We start from the raw sequence: 21676 nt of genomic DNA on the forward strand, positions 1-21676 counted from the left end.
GAGACTGGAATTTCCAGAGGCTGGCTGTGTTTAGATATCTGTCCTACCATGAGAGGAAAAAGCTTCTGCAAAGTCTTTGTTACCCAGAGGTTTGTGCAAGACATTGCAGTAAAGGCAGGGACAGACTGATACATAATTAATTTTTTCCTATATCCCAGTTTAGCTTCAGGGCACAGGGACAAGATCCAGAAATCATGAGAGAATTCCAGTGAGGTGCCATATGAGAACAGAAAGGCCAGAACACACAGGGCTGGCTAAGGTAGGACTGATGCACAGATATGATCAATAACATTTAAGGGAAATCATGGCTTTATTCTTTTCTTCCTCTTTCCTGTTAAAGGATGTGAAACTAGAAGTGGACTGGGGTCACCATAGCAACTAAGCATCATCTAAACATTATGTGAGTCCTTCCTTTGAGTCTAGCTGTCAAAACAGCATCCATCAGAGTGCAGGATCAATGCAATTACTATTGAAGGGTCTCCTAGCTCTGAAGAGGGAAGGGATCATATTTGAGAGAAAAACAAAAGTTTTTTTCAAACAGGAACAGTGAAAAAATTTGAAACATTGCCCAACGGAGATTGTCAGTTCTGAAATAACTCCTAGAGAAGAAAGCAAATAAAATGCCTTGCTCAGAGGTAAGCATGAATGTGTGCTCACCACACCTAAAGTCCTGCAATCACCTGGAACTCTTTTCCCCAGTCATTTGGGTCAAGAGGAGAAACATGAGCTGAGCACAGATTGTTAGGAAAGGTTTAAGGATCTGCTCATGTTGCCCCTACAGTGATACTTCAATCTATTACCTTTTGCAGTCCAAGTGCTCTCCAAACCACTCAGCAGCTCTCAGCATCTTCCACCCTTGCATTCTTCCCAATGATGCAGGATCTTTTTTTTCCCCAAGGCCAAATTAGCTCTCAGATCATTGACAAAGTTCTTGAGCTGTGCTGCAGCTTTCCCCTGGCCTCTGCAGGATGTCCCCCTGCAGAGGTCCAAGGACTTATCTTCAGCTGAAAAGCTCTTGCTCATCCTGCACATTTGAGTGTCAGAGGCACAGAGCTTTATGTCCACATAATTTGGTGGGAAAGGCTATAAGATATCTCTTTTTTTTCTGCTAGAAAACATCTGAGAGGCCTCAGCTGCTTGATTAGAAATGTAGATCCAGTTATTCTTCTTTGATGACAGCATTTTCCTCCCATTTTCTCTGCATTGCAGATGGACTTCATGACGCTGTGACCATGGAGGCTTAATTATAGCTTGTCCTCCTCTCTTTGGAAAAGCTGGAGCAATCCCATGGCTTTACTGCCTGTGCAAAGCCCAGGGATGAGAACCAGCTGGAAATGTTATCTATCAAGTGCATTATATATATATATTTATTTCTCTTTTCAATTTTAATGGCTTATGCATAAAATAAATCTTTTCACTGGACTTAATTATGACTGCTATGTAGGATCCAATAAAAAATTAAGGATGAAACAAAAGTTTCAGAGTCCTGGTAACTTCAATAAATAAATAAATAAATAAAAATAAGCTCCAATGGCTCATTATTATTCCCATGATGAGAATGCTGGGATGGGTCATACATGTTTTCCAGAGAAAACTTGGTTACAGGGCTTTCCTTCCCTCAGTTTCCAAGCAGGATGTTGGAATACTCATCCAGGCAAAACATCCTTCAAGAGAAATCTGGACCTTTGCATTGATCTTTTGCCTTTTTGACAGGCTAATGCAATTTCCAATTTCCCTCTGCTGCAATGCTGATCTTAATTTCAGCAGTAGCAACAAATCTTTTACCTCAATAGAAAATAAGCACACAATCTTCCAGGGATATTCGTGTTTTTAGGAGGCCCCTGATCTTTATCAGTCACTCTGTTCCTGTCTAAACAAAAAAAAAAACTATCAATACATAACCCAAACTAATATAAACTGTAACTTGTGAATATTTCCAACAGTTTCAGTTTGGGAAGTCAATGACTTTTATTGTCTTTTCACCCAGTTTGGGGGTTTTGTACCATTTTCCCATGTCAGCTCTTAAAGGCTTTACCAGGACTGTTTCCCCAGAAAGGACACAAAAGATAGAGCATCACTTCCCTTCTCATTAACTCTTCTCTTGTCATCCTTTCTAATTGATTAGGGATAACATCCAAACTCGGGCACAGACTGCTTCCCAAATCCAATTAACCCAGTGTTCATAAATCCCACTGTCCACCCTCAGCATCTCTAATGCAGCACTTATGAGGCTTAGGGTTCTTAAAGAATCAATTAATCAATTAATTAGTACAACACTTGAGTGTTTCCCTGAGTTTTAAATGGGATCAGTGACAGATTATTTCCAATTTCTTGGGATAACAGAGCTCATTGCCTGAGTGCTGACTGTTCAACCAAGAGAAGATACAAGGCAAAGAGTTTGGTTCTGAAATGTGAGCATAGGGTGTAATTCCCTCTTAAACTCTCTAATACCTGATTATATCCTTTATTTTACTGGATTTTAATTAGGAACCCTTAATCCTGGTGTCAACATAGAATATGTTTTATGCCTTTGGTAAAAAATTAGGAGAATTTTCTCTGTTGTACATAGCGAACTGTGTTTTGTGGTAAATGTAGCAGGGAGTGTCCTAAACTGAGCACCAGATAAACTACCTGAATTGCTGGAAGATTCAGTAAGAGCTGCTCATATTTATTATTTGGATTTGTGAATGAAGGAGTTTTCCAAATGTGGAGCATATAGCAATGCTCAGAAACTATCAATTATCATTTGTATTATTTTTTTACTGCAAATCAAAGGACTGAAAATATGTTCGTTTGTGATCTGGTTATTGAGTTTCATTCCCTGGTCTATTTGAGTGTGTTTATACATTCCGGAATATTTCGGCTGAACAGTGCAAAGCAGAAAAAAACAGAGATTGTGCTTCTGTAGATTTCCATTGCCAGCCAGTATCACCTCTGTCTGGAAAAAAAAAAAAAATAAGGGAAAAAAAAAAAAACAAAGAAGAGAAAATTCTCCAGCTGGGAGTGCAGATCACTGTGTTAGGGCCATCTCTAGGTCTTGCTGTGTCCTACTGAAAGGTGACATCACAGCTTGGCATGGTTTTCTTCTTTTTACCTCTGCAAAGATTCCTTAGAATGCTTTAAACACATCTTGTTGTGGAGTGGGTGTTTCTGGAGCCAGTGCTGGGAAGGCACTGGAGAAATAGCAACACGCAACAGAGAGGTCATGGAAGTGACAGCTCCTGGTGGAAATAATGATTGATGGATATCAATCAAAGAAATCCATGTGGAAGAATAAAAAAAAAAATAATTGTTGGGAACTATCTAGAAGGAAAGGCACTGTAATCTCTAATTTACAAGATGAGAAAAGACTCAGGAACTGACAAGCTTTTTTTCCATTGGGGGAAAGGAATCTCCAGTGGAGAGATTTTGAGAATGATACTTTTGTTCACAGCCTGCATCTGAAAGGAACGAAAAATTCTTTTTGATTCTGGAGGATTGGAGAGGTGAAATGAAATTTTACAAGGCAGGTTTGCCAAGCACACCGAATTTCACTTTGAACTTTCTGCATGATGTTGACAGCAGCTCAAAAATTACTCTTTGGTTTAATTGCAGTGAAGGTTAAAGCAGAGCAGATTAAAACCAGGAACAGCTGGTATTTTTAGCTAAATACACAGCTAATTTTTCCAAAAAGCATCCGTCCAGATGACAGCTTAGTTAGTTAATTTTTCTTTTGTAGTCTCTTATTTTTTTCCCATTTTACTCCCTATGGAAATCAGACATCCAAGTAAAGGCAGATTCCTTTCTGAAATTCACAAAAGAAGCAGTGACTTTGCTCACCTCCAGACAAGCATTTGAGAGGGGTCAGAGAAAGCATCTTCTACAAGTGCCCATTGATTTCTATTTACTGAACCAGAAATCCATGTGCTCACTTCACAAATTCACATATAAATTTAAATATCCAAAGCCAGGTGAGATATTTCCCACCCACTCTTTAAGATTAGCACACCCCGTGATTGCCCTGTGATTATGGTGTACCTCCAAGTGCTTCAGAACACAAATTTTTAAAAGTATAATTTAAAGTAATTGCTGCATTTGTAAAAATTATCTGTGGTTGTATAAAAATGTTGCTGTACTAGGAATGATTTTGCTATTAATAAATATTAGTGTCCATGCCCAGCCTAGCTCCATATTCTGGAAACAGAGCAGCAGCCAGAGGACACTATAACAATCCCTAAAATGTGATTATCCGTGTCTTAGAAACATTATAGTTCTCTAATAACCCATTATTTAGGGAACCATCATGAAATGTGCCTTTTTTCATTAAACCCTCATTGAAGAATACACTTGGCTAATTAAAATTAGCAGCAGTGATGGCAAAGCTGATGCTGATTCACCCAGGAGAGTGCTTTGGGATGTTGGTAATTCCACCTTGGGGTCAGCAGTGCGATCCCAGCCACATCTGCTGAGATTTCCAGCTACTCCGGGTTAAATGTTGATTTGTTTGTCTAATGAATGATGAATCTTGGGTGTGTTCCTGGTGAACAGATGTCCAAAAACCCTTCAAACCCAGCCCTACACGAGGTAACAGCTGTCACTTTTATTGGGGATCCCGTGAGGAGATAAAGGAACGGGACATATGTTTCAACTGGATGGAATATTCTTCCTTTAGGGTCGTACTGTCACCCTGCCACAGGCCAAATGGGAAGCACAGTGTGTGAGGAGATCTGTAAATCCTGGGAAAAATATTTAAAAATGTTATTTCAGCCCTTTATTTTACAGAGGTAAAATAAAGAGAGCAATAAAAAATAAATAGAGCTTATATATATAAACTTATATTATATATATATATATATTATATATATAAAAATATATAATATACAATATATTATCTATTAGACATTGTACATTATATATTACATATTATAATTATCATATATATTATATTATATACGATGATATACTATATACGATATACGATATACGATATATGATATATCATATATCATGTATTATATATCATATATCATATATTATATATTATATATTATATATTATATATTATATATTATATATTTTATATATTATATATTATATATTATATATTATATATTATATATTATATATTATATATTATATAATATATATATTATATATAATATTATATATATTTATTTATTTGCTCTTCCAAAGGCTCTATCATTTTTATTGAAAGAAATTATATTTTAATGCACGCAATTTTTATTATTTCTGTTTAAACAGTTTTATGTAAATACAATCTTTATTTAAATAAATAGAAGCCATGAATATAATAAATACAATAAAAATCCCGATTTTATTTAAATAGATAATTTTTTAAGTAAGTATAAAATAATATAATAACAATTTAGTTATTTTTTGTTTAAATAATTAATTCAAATTTAAAATGTATTTCTATTTAAAAGTAATTTTTCCAATATCAGCCAACCATTTACTTAAGACCTGGAATAGGTCAAATTGAGTTAATTTTATTTCTAACGTGGGTCATGGGTTAGATGACATTGGTGATGCCTGTGCCTGGACATGCTGGAATGAATGTGTTAAAAATGAGGATTTCAGGATTCCTGGAGCTGTGTATGAAACACTGTCTCCTAAAAATGGCGCTCTGTGTCTGTGGTGATGCAAAAACCCCAAGATTTTTGACTCAAGGCTGTAAATGAATAATCAATTGGTAAAATAAACTTTGGGAAAAAGGATCCACGGTGATGAACTTGTCCCTCAAAGGACAGCGCTAATTAAGGGATCTGCAGTGGGTGCTGGGAGCAAATGGAGCAATCTGTGTTCATTACCAGCACAGGGACAGAAGGATGTTTATGTCTCATTTCCACAGACCACGAAAAAAAGTGTGATGGAACTTCTGCCTCTCTCCAGAAATCTTTAATTCCCCCCTGAACCCCCAGTGTGGAGCTCCTCACTGCTCATCTCAAGCCTAAGTTCTCCTGCAGCACAAGCAGGACCTGCTCTACGTTTCAATTATTTGCTAAAATAGATTCCAACTGTGTTCCCCAAGACCCAAACACAGATTTGGGTCCCCACTGAATTCAGTGAAACCCAAGAGCAGAATATTCCCTTTAGCAGCTCAAATTTGTGATATTTTCATGTTGTGTCATCTGTGAAGGCTTTTTTTCACACCTTCCCTCCCACCCCATGTACACTCACGTATCTACACACAAATATCCTGGTTTTCTGCAACTTATTTATAACTGGAGCTCAGCTGGAGAGATTTTGATGTCCCTTTATCCTGAGGATCTAAGTGAGGTTTTACACTCGTGCTGGCCATGAGACTTTACCAGGCAGAGGTGAAGAAGAAAGAGAAAATACTTTACCGTCTTCAGAGATGATAAATCTGAAGAGTGCAGGACACTTGACAAAGACAATTTCTCCCACACTTGCAGGTTTCCAACATGTGATATTGTCCCACATTCCTGGGCAACCTGTGGAAGAGAAGGAGGGATAAAATATGTTAGTGGTGGAAATCCATCCCTTTCCTCACACTGTTACTGAGCTTTGTGGTTTCTTCTTCCTTCTATAAACAAAAATATTCTTGTTTAGAATAATAAACAGTGTGAATTTCCCTGGGAAAAGCAATATTTTTCATTTATAGGAATAGCATAAAATCCTTAGTGGCATCACACAGTAATGGCCAGACTCTACTGTCCTAGAAGATGCCACTTCTTATTCCCAATTAAATCACTCCAACATGCCAGAAACAAATTTTCCCTTGAATATGAAACCTACTTCCATTTAGTTATCTTTCAGAAGTGCTGGGGTAATTAAAAAAAAAAAACCAACAAAACAACAAAATAATCCCTTATGGATCATATCATTGATTAATTCTATGAATTTCCGTTGGCTTTAATCCTTGGGAAGGTTTGGGAACTCACTCATTTTGGAATTTGTCTGAAAACTGAAAAGCAGTTTCTGCTTCATCCTGCTGCAGTTTCGGTGGATATGTGAGACAAACTCACTCTTCTATCCCACTTATTTTCTAAGGAGAAGTCCTTCCTTACCAAAGAACTGTCCTAATGTCATTCATGACAGCCTTTGCTCTAGAGAATATAAACTCACAATGTGAAAAGAGGATTTTTTTGGCCTCTAATGATTTATTGCATAAGCTAAAAATAGATGCAGGTCTTTAATAACAGTTCAAAGATGAGGGAGGCTCCAGGTAAAAAACTTTGAAGTGAAAGTCTGAGTGGTAAAAAAATCCCAATTTCCTGCTACATGAATGCAGGAAGAGGAGGTGATGGGACTATGGGTGGGAGCTGTCCTCTCTTGAGATATAAGAAAAATTAATTTAAAATTTATTGTAAATACAGTAAAGGAACCCAGGTCCTGCTTCTTTCTGGCCTCTGTGCCAGAGGTGTGAAAAATTTGCTTTCAAGAAGAATAAATCTTCCTGTAATTCTTCAAAATCTTCCTGTAATTCACCATTTTACCAGCTTACAAACCTAAAAGGCTTATCCAATGTACACAAAAACTCAGAGCAATCTCTCAAATTTCCTACTAATATTAAAAAAAAAAAAAAAAAAAAAACTTATTGAGTGAATCTCAAATAAAAATCGTCTTTTGCCTCAGCAGGACAAGAAAGAAGAACCAAACCTAAATATTTCCACTGCTTATTTGCATTTGATGTTGAGATTGAGCAAATAATCCTATCAGCTGAAAAAGAGCCTCCAGCTCCATGATTTTCTACGAGGTTTTCTGTCAAAATTCTCTCCCTTTGACTGCATGCCAGGGGAAATAAAGCCTTCAGGAAAAGCAGATAATACTTCCAAGTGTAATTTTCTGCCTGGCACGAGTCCAGTATAATGAGATGTGGGTGATGGACTTGTGGAAGCTGTGTGAGCTCCACCAGCTCTGGTGATTCAGCAGGTCCCCATCAGTGGAGGAGGGATGTTCTCAGGACTGGATTTGGTCTCTTTTTATTTTTTTTTTTCCATCAGCTTCAGAGGTAGCAAATCCAGTCCTATGGGTTTTTTTTCCCAGTCCTATGTTTTATTTTTTTCATAAAAATATAAGGCTGAGAGTACCACGTGTGGTGAGTAGAGCAGATCTGAGAGAGTTGGTGTTTAAAGAATTAGGTCAGTGTCAAACAACATCATTGTGATGTTCAACATCATAATAACAAGACCCACCAAAATACAAAATTGAGGCAAAAATACTCATTAAATCATCACAGGGAAAAAAAAAAATCCTTTATATTTGCTCCTCTACCTCTCTTTTCCCACTCCTATCCCAGATCGTTTCCTTTGACAGATGAGGATCTCATCCCATGAATGCTGTATTTCACTAGAATATTTCTAGAAGTCTCAAAACCTGGGGTTTGAAAGGTTTGTACTCTCTCAGCAGTGGGGACATTGGGGTGTCCTGTGCAGGGCCAGAAGCTGGACTCAATGATCCTTGTGGGTTCCTTCCAGCTCAGGATATTCTGGTTTTATAATTTTGTGATACTGTTTATGTACTAAGGATGGTAATCACGACCACATTGAGTGCTGTTAGATTTTGTTGTCTTTGATAGCTTGTGTCTGTCCACACAGCAGGAAATGCATTTTCCATGTAAATCTGAGGATGTGCAGCAACAGGTTTATAGCTCACTGAAGTGTAGCACTATGCACAAAAGTAAATTATGTGTGAACATCCACGTTAATGAGACATTTGCTTACAAGGGATGCTGGAGATAATCAGTGGTTAATGAGATATTTGGAGAAACACCTGTTGGTGTTGCTTGAGTTAACTGTGTTGAAGAGGAACAGGAAAAACTTTCTTATTTCTTCTTATTATTTCAACATAGATGTCTTCCAATATTATCCAGCAATGGATAATAATGCAAACCAGAGAAATGCAAGGATATCCTCAGGCTGCAGAACAGAAACATCCACAGTAATAAATATCACATGGCAGTGTGGATGAAATTCAGTTATAGCAGGTGGCTGATTTTGTGGTAATGCCATGCAGAGGTTAAAACCAGCCCCATTTAAAAAGAAATTCCAAGTTCATTGTGTTAGAAAACACTGATGTGCTGACATTGGGAGAGAGGGGAGACAGAAGCAGCAAGTCAAGTAATTTACCTTAAAATAGGGGAGAGATGGAGACTGTAAAGGATTCTCCACCAATAAGAATATTGTCTGATCCCGCTTGGAAAAGCGTATTTGAAACAAATGATTTAGAGGAGCAAAGAAAAGGATGACAATGAAAAAAATAATAAAAATTAAATAGAATGAAGGGCAGCATGAACAATCTCCCTACATTTGTAAACCATGCTGCAGCCAGCAATTCCTGCTGGGTGAAATCTGCCCACGGAAATCAAAGTGACTTGAGTGTGAAACTGCCCAGCAGGGTCTCCTCTGGCACTGACGGGGTCTCCCCACTGCCCAGTGACGTAGGGATGCCCAAGAAGGCTTGGAAAGAGGTGGCTCACACACTCCCATTGAAACTGGACAAATTTTCCTAGTTTTTAGCATCTTAGGAAATCAGTAATAACAAGGAATAGTTTTAAAGAATAAGATTTCAGGTGGGAAGGAATGAAAAAAAAATACAGATAGTGATGTTGCTAATGGATTGTCTTGGAATCAGAATAATCAATCACAGATTTACTGATTCATCAAGGTTGGAAAAGCCCTCTCAGAACATCAAACCAGCACTGCCAAGTCCACCACTAAACCCTGTCCCCAAGTGCCACATTCCATGTGTTTATTGAACACTTTTAGGGATGGTGATTCCACCACTTCCTTGTTCAGCCTGTTGGATATTGGATATTAGGAAAAAAATTTTCACTGAAAGCACTGGAATTGTCTTCCCAGGGAGGTGGTAGAATCACCATCTCTGGATGTGTTTAAAAAAAGACTGGACATGGTGCTATAGTCTAGTTGAGGTGTTAAGGCATAGGTTGGGCTTGATGATCTTAGAGGTCTCTTCCAACCTCATTATTCTGTGATTCTGTGATTCTGTGATTCCAATGCTTGACCACCTTTCCAGTGAAGAAATTTAACCCAGTATCCAATCTAAACCTCTCCTGGCACAACCCAAGGCTGTTTGCAGAAAGGACAAATCCTGCCTTGCCTTCCCATGTCTGCACTGCAACCTGCAGCTGGAATTTGGGGAACACTGAGGGATTCACCCCAGATATCAGAAAGAGGTGCAGAACTTGGCAGCTGGTCCTGGGTAAGGGCATCTGTCCTTCTCATAGGATGGGCAGAGAGGTGCTTCCACTTATTCAGTTATTCCACTTATTCACCCCTCTCCTTTGAGGGATGGGTGATCCTTTGGGAGATCCTATTCCGTGCTGCTGACTTTTGAGGAAACACAAAGTCATGCAACTATAGGTTAAATCTGGATTAGTTGAACTTTAGATGCCTATTTTTTTTTTTCCCTTACCCATTTGCCCCATTTGCTCAGCAAAGCAAAGTTTCCTCTGTAGCTCAGACAGAGAGACTTTCCAGACAGGAATAATCCCATTTTAAGGTGGCACTGGTGGGGAATCACCCTTTGAAAGTGGACTTGCATCTCCTCACTGACTACACTCAGTAGAAGGAGGCTAAGAAAAAGCTTAGCTTAGACAGCCGCCTTTGAATTTTTTTTTTTTAATGTTTGTATTTCCTACAGGTGCTGTATGGGGTAGAAATTAACCAACTCTGTTCTCTGGTTAGAGGGATCACCAGTGGCTCCACAATCTCCTTTAGACACTTCCCAGGCCTGGGAAAAGGAGTCCAGCTGAGGGCTGGGACATGCCCCTGAGGAACCTGAACCACAGGCTGCTCTTAAAAGCCCTCATGGTCAGTCCCTAGATCTCTACCCCAAACTTATAGAAGGGGACTAAAATTCATGTTAAGACTGTGAGCTCCCTGTGACTGGATCCAATTTGTACTTTTACTTCAAAAAAACAGAGTCCTTTCTGCTGAAGCACAATGTTCATGAAAATTTTATGTGAATTTCTATGTGAATTTCAGATTGTGGACTTTATATAAATTTCATGCAAAGCCCATGACACCCAAGTTTAAATTCCACAGTGTTGAAGCTGAAGGACGTGCCTCACACACCTAAGGATGGATCTGACTTGGCAGCCACTGGAAAAAGAACAGCTCTTTCAGAGAAAGGCCACATTTATTAACAAGGAAACTACAATTATTTATCATTGCAGAGTGTTCTGATGCATTTTTAAAATTATACCCAGCATTAAAACCATTCTAGTCATCCTGCCTCCATAGAGGTCCTCACAAACCTTGCTCCCATTTTTCATTTCACACTCTCCCTAACCTGCTACTCCTGGCAGCTGAAAGGCTCCCACTTGCCTGAAAGTTTTGGACAAACACAAAGAGGGAAAAAAAAAAAAATCCCCAAAGCAAGCCATGCTGGCAGGAGAGCAGTGAGTGATAAACAGCTCTTCTGAAATTGCTGATGGTCCTCTTGCCTGGAATTGGAAGAAAAAACCTCAAAACAATATTAGGATTGATAACATCAAGAGCAATCTTTTAATGAAAGCTTTCAGGTGCACCAAATATCCCTATGAGCAAGCATGGCATTGGATTTTCACAATTTTTATAAGTTTCATTAATTAGGATATCTAGAAATTACATCCCATAATGGACTGGTTGTCCTGGTAACCCACCCTGCCCCACTGGAGTCCCTCCAAGGGGTTCTTAACCCTAAATTTTGTTATATCTCCCAAGTGCTGGTGCAAAACAGGACAATTACCTTGTTAGAAATTCTTTTCTCTAGAAATTCTAAAAGTCTTTTCTTCTAGAAATTCTAAAATTAGGCTTTCTCTCATTGCTTTTTCTAACCAGGGGAAGAAAAAGTGCATCTCCAGCTGATAATTTGTCTTAGAACAGGTTGCCCAGAGAAGAAGTGGATGCCCTGTCCTTGGAGGAATCCAAGGCCAGGTTGGATGGGGCTTGGAGCACCCTGGGATAATGGAAGGGATCCCTGAGACTAAACAGAATTTCAGGAAGGTGACACAATGTGTAAGAAAGGGTAACTACTGTTCTAAAGTGTAAGAAAGTGCTAGGAAAATCTACAGCTAGATATTAAAAATCTGCAAAGCTACAAATCCATAAGAAAGCTAAAAATCAATAGGCATCAGTCCCTTATAGTCCTTTTCTCCTCTGTCTAGGGCTGAGACTCACAGTTTACTAGTGGAAAGATATAAAATCAGATTTTAGGCAGCCCCATAGGTGAAGTTCACTGAGTTGAAGGAATGGACTTAATTTTAAACCACCTGAGAACAGGGCCTGTCATCTTTCATCACCACAGAGTCACTGTGTCACCAGGACTGTGTAAAAACTTCTCTTTTTGGTGGATCTGTGTCCTGTTTTCTAATGTTTTTTTGTAGATTTATGTCCTGTTTTCTTATAGTGCCTATATCTCAGTCCCCTCTCTATTTACACTCTCTATATTAAAATCCTCTTTACAGTCTCCACAACATCCTCCCATGTCCTCATCTTGCCCTAGTGCAAAATACTTCCTCGCATCCCTGACAACTTTTTGGCAAGAGAAGGTGCAAAGCAGAGATGTTTTTTTAGATAGCAAATCTTCATGTAGTAACACCCTATTTGCTCATTCCATCCTCTAAAGAAAATGGGTAACTCTTACCTGTCTCCTTCTCTATCAAAATTATTATTTTGACATTTTTCTTATATCCATCACCCCTTTTTCAAAAAATGGGTGACTGAACAAAGGAGTAACAGTGTGATGGGCAGTAGAATTTATGAATTCATACATAGACAGGAGGTAATAGACAAGAATTTGCATAAAATTTCTTCACTTGGCAAATCAAGAAAAAATGTAATTACATAAATGTTAGACTTCTGTATTTTTCATGTAGGGAAATAAAGGCCTGAGATGAAAATCCACCCTTCTGGCTTACAGCATTTGGTTTGATTTTCAGTTCCTCTCCTCATTTATTGGTTTAAAATATCACCTTCAAGGTCGTATTGCCTTCAGGAGAGTAATATCAAAGGAAATGTAATGTAACAAACCAGCATATTATACTGAATTATGTGGTGCACAATAACTTCTAAAGGGCACACTACATATAAAGCCTTTCAGAGAGAGGGGAATATGAGATAGGAGCTCTCTGTTCCTTCATAAATCTGGGCAAATACCAAAATAAATAAGGACTTGAACGTGGCCTGGGTATGGGGATATGATTTCCAAAAGTAATTGACATTTCAAAGTGCAGGTGTCTTTGAGGAGTTCCTGTCTCAGAAATGTTGTTTCTGGAAATGTTTGAAGTTGGGCACCAACCCTGGAACTCTGTCAGACCCAGCACCGTGCACTCCCAGCCCAGAGAGCCAAAAGCAGGGTGGGCACAGGACAAGGGAGGGGATTCTGCCACTCTGCTCTGCTCTGGTGAGATCCCACCTCCAGCACAGAAAGCTGTGGAGCTGCTGGAATGAACCCAGAGGAGGCCACAGAGATGCTCCAGGACTGGAGCCCCTCTGCTCTGGAGCCAGGCTGGGAGAGCTGGGAATGTTCACCTGGAGAGGAGAAGGCTCCAGGGAGAGCTCAGAGCTCCTTCCAGGGCCTAAAGGGGATCCAGGAGAGCTGGAGAGGGACTGGAGACAAGAGATGGAGAGATGGGACACGGGGAATGGCTTCCACTGCCAGAGGGCAGGGATAGATAAGGTGTTAGACATTCTTTACACTGAAGATGTTCCCAGAGCAGCTGTGGCTGCCCCTGGATCCCTGAAAGTGTCCAAGGCCAGGTTGGACAGGGCTTGGAGCAACCTGGGATAGAGGAAGGTGTCCCTGCCCATGGCAGGGGGTGGGATGAGGTGATCTTTAAGTTCTCTTCCAACCCAAACCATTCTGGGGTTCTCGGATTCTTTAGTTTCATTTATAAGAGAGAGAAAGGTTTTTTTCCCCTTCCCAGTTCTGCTCCTCATAAATTTTGGAATTATGAGAACCAAATCAGTTCTTTCATCTGGTCATTTGGCCAAGTTATTATACCAGGAAGTATTTTTTCTATCCAAGTAATGCTGTTGCTGCCCAGAGAAGCACCTTGTGCTGTCTGACCTGGTATTCATTCACCTCTTAAAAGCTTTATGTGTACCTCTAAGGGAAGTTCTGCATTTCTTTTACAGTGCACAAAATTAAAAAAAATAAAAACCAAAAAAAAACAGACAGCTGTGGAGGGCACTGATAGAAAGTTACTAATTCTCACAGAACCACATAATCATGGAATGGTTTGGGTTGGGAGGGACCTTCAAGATCATCTCATTCCACTTCTTGCCATGGGCAGGGACAGCTTCCACTGTCACAGGTTCTCCCTGATGCCTTGTGAAGGCTGACCTGCAACAGAGACTGGACAGAGCTAAAGAATAAAGCAGGGATTTATTCAAAGGATCTCCTCCATGGATCCACCTTGGGCAGCACCAGAGCCCAGCCAGGGCTGCACCCAAGATCAACCAAAATGATCCCAAAATGCACGAGCGCTCCCGGGGGCTCTCACTGGGATCAGCTCTGCTCCATTTGCACCTTGCAGTTCATTGTCCCATTCCAGCTTTAGCCCATGCACTCCCATCCTGCTTGTTTTTCTCTCTCCAGCCCACCTTGTTTGTGCTCCTGGGGCTGAGATTTGGATCATTTGTCCTTGGTGCCCAGCTGGAGAAGGAATTGTTTTGTCTCCCTACTCTTAAGAGAGCTCACCATCCTCTAATATGAAGCTCAGAATTACACACAAAAGCAGCACAGAATCTGAAAATATAAAAGCTGAAACCTGAGGCATCACTCAAGCCCCATCCAACCTGGCCTTGAACACTTCCAGGGATGGGACATCCACCACTTCTCTGAGCAACCTGTTCTAAGATAAACTATTAGCTGGAGATGCATATTTTCTTACCCTAATTAGAAAAGGCAATGAAAGAAAGTCTAATTTTAATTTTAAACCAGCTGGAATCAGAGGAATTCCACAGGTATAGTCCAAGTTTCTCTGCCAGAGTGATATGTGAAGAACAATAAACTGTGATCCAACTCACCAGCACTTGGCCCACCTCAATATTTTCCATCAGCTGTCCTTAGACAGCTGCTGCCTCAGTATAAAGTTACTCAGAACTATATTATGATTATTTAGGATCCGTTCTTTATGTCATGAGACTTATAAACAGTCAGTGCAATTTCTACTGGTGCAGCATTATCAGTAGAGTGACTTGTTTTATGGGATGACATTCTCAGAGGTCCAAGTGCAGCACTGTTTGCAGAGAAGTTTTTAAAATATCACCTTAATTAATAAAAGAGAATGTTAGAAAAAAATTATTTGAGATATTTCACTTCTAATGCACTGTATTAGTAATAGATTATATTAAAAACTAAAAAGGAAAGCACTCAAAACACTGAGGTTTTGATTGGAATAATGGATTTTATAGCACATTATTTTCATAAAATAAATATTATTTTATTATGTAATATGACTGTGATAAATTCAACATATATTTTAATTATACATATTTATTGTATATTATTATCTTAATTATATTGTGTTAATATTTTATATTATTATTTACCAAATCATTTATATATTATAAATATTATTAAATATTTTACAAAATATATCATACTTGATATGTGAAATATGCTGTATTTTATAACTTTTGTTATTCCTTGAAGATTTTGTACATGGCAAAGATCAGCTTTTAAATTACAGGAGCTGTTATTTACAACCAGAGAAGTGTAAATTCTTTTTCTGCTTTTAAAGCTGTTTAGTTCTTTGCAGTCACAGGATATTTATTTCTAAGGTCACACTTATCGCTCCTCTTGTATTGATACCTGCCAAGAAAACCTCATCCAAGAAAATCTCCAGAGTCTTTTAAGTGCTGCCAGCCAATTTGCCTTAGGTGAGCTTTGAAGAGTTTTAAAGGAAAACTTCAACTTGGCAAAACCTCTGGAACATTTCTTTGTCTAATTAGGCAGGAGAGTAAAAAGCCAATAAGCCGGGAAATCGAGCGAAGTTGTTGTTCTTTTTAAACCTGCTTTAAATATAATAAAAAGGATTGGCTACTCCTCTCTGAGAAAGTCCCTGCTTTGCTGTTCAGGAGGCAGGGAGACTCTGTGAAATTGCTGAAAAATTGGGACCTTTTTTTCTTTTCCCATCACTGCTGGAGGACAGGATGACACTTCCGAGCTGCCAGAAGCAGCAGTGCCAGGCTCAGCAGCTGTAGATAATCCAGCTCAGGACATGGGATGTGGGAGCTGCTGGACCACCTGGTCCCCTGCTGGTTGTCAGCTTTTTTTCTGCCCCTGCCAAGGTCGGGATTGAAGGCACTTGAGATGATATTTCACGTTCAGCCTTAGATGTTCATTACTTCTTATGTATATTACAAGTTGTGAGTTCACAGAATTCACAGAATCAGAGAATGACCAGGATGGAAGAGACCTTCAAGATCATCGAGTCCAACCCAGCCCCAACACCTCAACTCAACCCTGGCACCCAGTGCCACATCCAGGCTTTGTTAAACACACCCAGGGATGGGGACTGCACCACCTCCCTGGGCAGCCATTCCAGAACTTTATCACCTTTCTGTAAAAAACTTTTTCCTAATATCCAGCTTATATTTTCTTTGACAGAATTTGAGTTCTACAGCATTCTACTAACAAGCTACAAAATGGCTCACTATCATTCTATACAAGGCCTTTTAAGGCTAAACTATCCCATTAAGAAATTACACCTAAATTATTTTCACTTATAACCCAAAAACTAATCCCTCAAAGTCTGCAGTGTGGAATTTTCTGTCCAATTACACAAAACCACCCAAACCCATTAAGAAGAAGGTGAAGAAGGAGCAGCCTCTGCTCTAAAACCTCCATCTTGCTTTCTATCTATTCCTGTATTCTAAACCCTTAAACTCTGAGTTTCCCACCCTGTGATATCACACACTTCTATCCAAACTCCACCCCCACAATCCCAGTTCTGTCATTCCATTTTGGAAGCTTCTGCACAGCCTCAGGTCAATGCAGTGTTCTCCTGGGGGTCAGTGCCTGGCAGCACAGAAAGCCCAAAATTCTCAGCAGCCAGGGTTCCAACAGTCCCTCTTCCTTTATTTTTTGGGGTAGCCAGAACATCATCATTCTCCCCCAGCACTGTTTCTGACTCACTTCCCTCCCTTCTGAGGGGAAGGAGACAGCATCTTGCACTTTTTCAACTCTGTCTTTCATTAATTCTGCAAGCTGAGACAGATGGGGAGAGGGAGCTGCTCCATACATCACACTGCCACAAATTTTAATCCTTACATGGCTGGACTCAAGAGTAATTTCTGGGAAAAGCATCATAAAAAAATCTGCCTGAAGGTTGCTGAGTCAAGGCAGAGTTTGAGAAGATGGGTTAATAACCATAAAAAAGTGTTGCTCTTCCACAAAGCTTCACCTTTCCTTGGTCACATCCTACGGCCACAACTGGCCATGAAAAGGGATTGACCAAAGACAGCAGGGTGGAGCACTGTCAGCTGTGGCCTGTCTTTGTTAATAGTTTAATTAATATTATCTAAGCATGCAACTGGTTGTGGTGCTGAATTACCTGGGTAGAAATAAATGCATATATATATAAAATATTACACATATTTAATATATTTTTCCCACGACCATTAATGTGCCTCACAGTAAACCTGACTTTCAGCTAGGTCTAAAAAGGTTAAAAATCTTCCCAAGCTGGAGAGCTGAACAGTCTACTGGCAGTTTTGCCACCCTTGGAGTGATATTTGGTCCATTATGAGATTTATGGGCCTGTGAAGAAGACATCTGGAAAGATCTCTGGGATAAACAGTTGCCATGGAGACAGAGAAAGGAGAAATTTTTTCAGACTGTCTTTTTAGTAATTTGGAGTCTGCATTCCTTTAAAAATGGAGACAGGATTTAATGGCATGGAAGGAGATGAGGGGAAAATTTAACAGCAGGTCTCTTGAGCCTTGAGGATTCACAATAATAAATTCACGGCTCCAAATCTTTTCAGTCTCAAAAGAAAAGAATGATAACATCTCTCTTTGATTTGTTCATTTCTAACTAATCTCACAACAGCACTGAAGTGGGATTAAAATGGGACACAAACCTTGAAACAGTCTCTGTGCATGACTCTTAAAAAAGTCCCAACAGAAGAGAACAGGATTTTCAATGGGAATTATTCAGGCAAAGGTTGTGGTTAATAATTGCCCAGTCAATAACATTTGTCAGGAATTTTGACTTGTTTCTAAAAGGATAAAAAGACCAAAGAAAGCAGGCAAGCAATAAACAACTGAAAAGAGCAACTGACCTCAAATCTATATGATTGATAATTTCAGAAATTAAATTAAATTGAGGTACACATATATTAAGATCCCTCAAAAGGAATTTACAAATTATTACTATTTTTTGTTTCAGGGTAGCTCTGGTTGTTAAAAAGATTTTCTGCTCTTTTTTACAGCTGGAAAACAAAACCAAACAAACCACAAGAAATTGTGACACTGAAATCTAAATGGCTCTCCAGAGCCAGAATTGTAAAATCAAGCTGCCCCTTCATATTCTGACTCCTGCTCCCCATCTTCTTGCTCTTTATTTATAAATAGCATTATCTCTGTGGAAAATGTAGGAGAAGGCAACTTATAACCGATCTTGGGCCAAATTCACTCCTGATGTAAGCAGAGTGACGCCAGTGGGGACACTCCTGAGAGCATTTATTCCTTGTTTACTCCTTCAAACCTTCAGAGGATGAGAAATGACTGAATTAAAGAACTTAATTTCTTCCAGTGTGCAAATTCCATAATCTGTCCTCGAAATTGCTCTAGCGGTGAGTCAAACAACTCCTTATTAGAGCTCGTGGGACCTCATGGTCTAGTGGAAGAAACAAAGGAAATGAATCCATTATCAACAGTCAGTCCAGTCCATCCCCTGTGAAGGGGATGTGCACATGCTGCATTTCATGCTCCTGAACAGGAACACAATGTCAGAGTTTCACAAAGCCTCTCTCCTCTTCCATATTGAACTTCTCTGAGTGCCCACAACATATTCAGAAAGTGGAAAAAAAAACCACAACACTGCAAATTCAATGTGATCATCCAAATGGTATGAACAGCATAGAAGGTGTCAGAAGTATTTCTGATGTTTAGGTACAGGGAACACGTTAGGGGAAAATGCCCAGAAAACCACAGGAAGACACAAAATTACAGTTGTGTTAATGCAAAACCTGAATAAATAGAGACAAGGTGATTCCTCTTTGCTTGTCTTTGGACCAGAAGAAGTGTGATAGGTCTGGCTTTCTTTGTCTAAAAGCTGGCAGGATACACGAAGAAATAGGAAGTGGCTGCCAAGAGGACTTGACAATTTATGGTCAATTTACAGGAGCAGTAACAGCAACATACAGATATATGGATCAAACCTTCAGCAGTGCTGGGTTAGTCACTACTTCCATAAAAGCCATTGATGGAATCATTGAAGGAAGAATTATTTTGGAAATAATGTAGATTTTAACAATATTTGTGAAAAAAAAAAAAAAAATCTGTACATCCTCAATTTCATATGGCTTGCTGCTGTAAATAGTTAATTCCAAAAAATCTAATAAGTTTTTTCAGGTCTAAAGCTGCTACAAAGCAGAGATTAATTAATTTAGAAAATTTAGAGATGGGTTAAAATAGAAATATGAAAATTAGGTAGGTATATTATTATTCCTTCTCTGCCTCTTCCTATTAGAAAGAGTTAAAGATAAGTAGGAAGGAAATTGTTCTGTAGTATTTCTCACAAATATGTGTGGGCAGGTAATTACTCTCCCATATGAAGTAATAAATAACTATGAAAATTTGCATACATCTAATCAATATCTTTTAGTTGGAATATGGAATCATTATGGAAAAATGGGAAATAATCCCAAAGGGACCTGCTGCATTCACAGAGATCTTTCCTTACACCCAGGCAAAAAGAAACCATAACTGAAGTATCTAAAAGGAATTTGGGGAGTTCTTATTGTCTGTGATATTTTTATTAGCTGGACAAAGCATGAAAAAAAAAATGTATGACAGGGCACAATTCTGTGTGCTTGGGTTACAAAGATCCAGAAACTTCTTTATGTTTCAGTTACTTGAGAATTTCTGCCTTGCAGGGATGGCAATAACTTCGGTGTCATTTATAAAGACAATAATAAATTTCTTCCTGATATTCTATGAATGAACAGATGTTCTGTTATTTAGAAGATTTACAATTAAATCCTGATGTAAACCTCAGTTAGATGTAAGTTTTTATAGCTGTAGGTATGTATTTATGCGTATAGAGTATAAGTTTATATTTATATTTATCTTCAGATAGATTTATCTGTCCACAGTCTATTTGAGATACAGATAGAAGAAAAATTATGAAGCACACAAAAGCCACTCAGTTTGTAACCCAAGTGAGAAATCTCATCCATGTGAGCAGGAATGTTCATCTGCTGTAACCACACCACTGGAAAATCTCTTTATCAGTTCTCAGCCCAGTGGCATAATGGGGAACAAATCAGTGATTCTGGTCTGTCCTGCATGAAGACAATTAGGAAATGGTCTCGCTGACTGGAAGCACTCTGTTTAATTCTGTTCAGGATTAATCAGTTGTGATAACACTGGTTTCTGGTGTGGGCAGTTTGCAGGTTAGCAGAGAAGGGGTGGAATTCCATTAGTCATTATTTTTTTTATGGCCAGAAACCTGGAGCAGACTCAAGTCCCTTCCTGTATTGGGAATACGGATGAGGCACGTTCTTAAAATACACCCAACAATCCTTCAGAGCATTTTATTAATTGTTTGTGCTCATTATTTCAATTTGGCTTCGCTCTTGGCATATGGCTTGGGCATACTCATTACACACACCAATAATTGTTTTTCTCCTCTAAAGCATTTCCTTGTGCATTGACTTTTGTGTCCAGTAATTTTTCCAGCCAGGTCCTGGCTGGTCACTCAGTGATGGATCCTTCCAGCCTTGCTTTTTGTTTGGGTTGTGATTTGCACTTGTGTTGTTTCATTCTGCTCCCTTTGATTTGTTTTGCTGCAAAAGGACACAAACCAATCGATTCCAGCAGCTGTGGGAGCAGGAAATGTATGGCTTGATTACCAAAAGTGCAAGCTGCCATGGAAGTATGAAATGGCTTTTAGGATAATCAGAAAAGCAAGGAAAAGGATCAATAAGAAAAGCATCTGCAGCTGCTTGTCGTCAAAACTCAACTCTCTGCTCTTGAAGAGTGAAAATGACATTGTTCAACCAATGTCCAACTATTTATGTAAGGTTCCCATTTAGTTAACCAAGACAACAACAACAACAACAACAAAAAGCAAAAAAAAAAAAAAAAACCCACAGAAAACCAAATGAAACCCGCCAAAACACAAAAAACCAAAACAACAACCTGCCCAAAAAAAAAAAAAAAACAAAAAAAAAAAAAACCCAAACAACCAAACAAAAAACCCCAAACAACCCAGCAACCGAAACACCGACAAGATTAAAAAAATAATGTCTAAGAACACTGAAAATAAGAGGAATTCTAGGACTGGGAAGTGAAATAGTGAGTTCAGCTCTCTGAGATTATGGATAGACCTTCAGTGGGACTCAGTTTGCTTATTAAGGCACCCTAATAAGGTTTTTTAATATGCAAACCACATGTAAATCTCTGTATCTATCAACTCTACAAGGAGTCTTGGGAGACCCACCAGTTATTTAGCCAATAATTTAGATGTCTGACAT

At 38.9% G+C, this 21676-nt stretch overlaps 1 protein-coding gene across 1 annotated transcript in view; it reads right to left on the reverse strand.

Moving 5' to 3' along the window:
- ADCYAP1R1 (ADCYAP receptor type I) overlaps positions 1 to 21676 on the reverse strand; it is a 143532-nt gene that overhangs the window by 49988 nt on the left and 71868 nt on the right. The window contains 1 exon segment of the mRNA XM_053989483.1: positions 6345 to 6452. Within this exon segment, the coding sequence (XP_053845458.1) occupies positions 6345 to 6452 (108 nt within the window).

This window comes from Vidua macroura, chromosome 1, assembly GCF_024509145.1.
Source record: "Vidua macroura isolate BioBank_ID:100142 chromosome 1, ASM2450914v1, whole genome shotgun sequence".
NCBI classification, from domain to species: domain Eukaryota; kingdom Metazoa; phylum Chordata; class Aves; order Passeriformes; family Viduidae; genus Vidua; species Vidua macroura.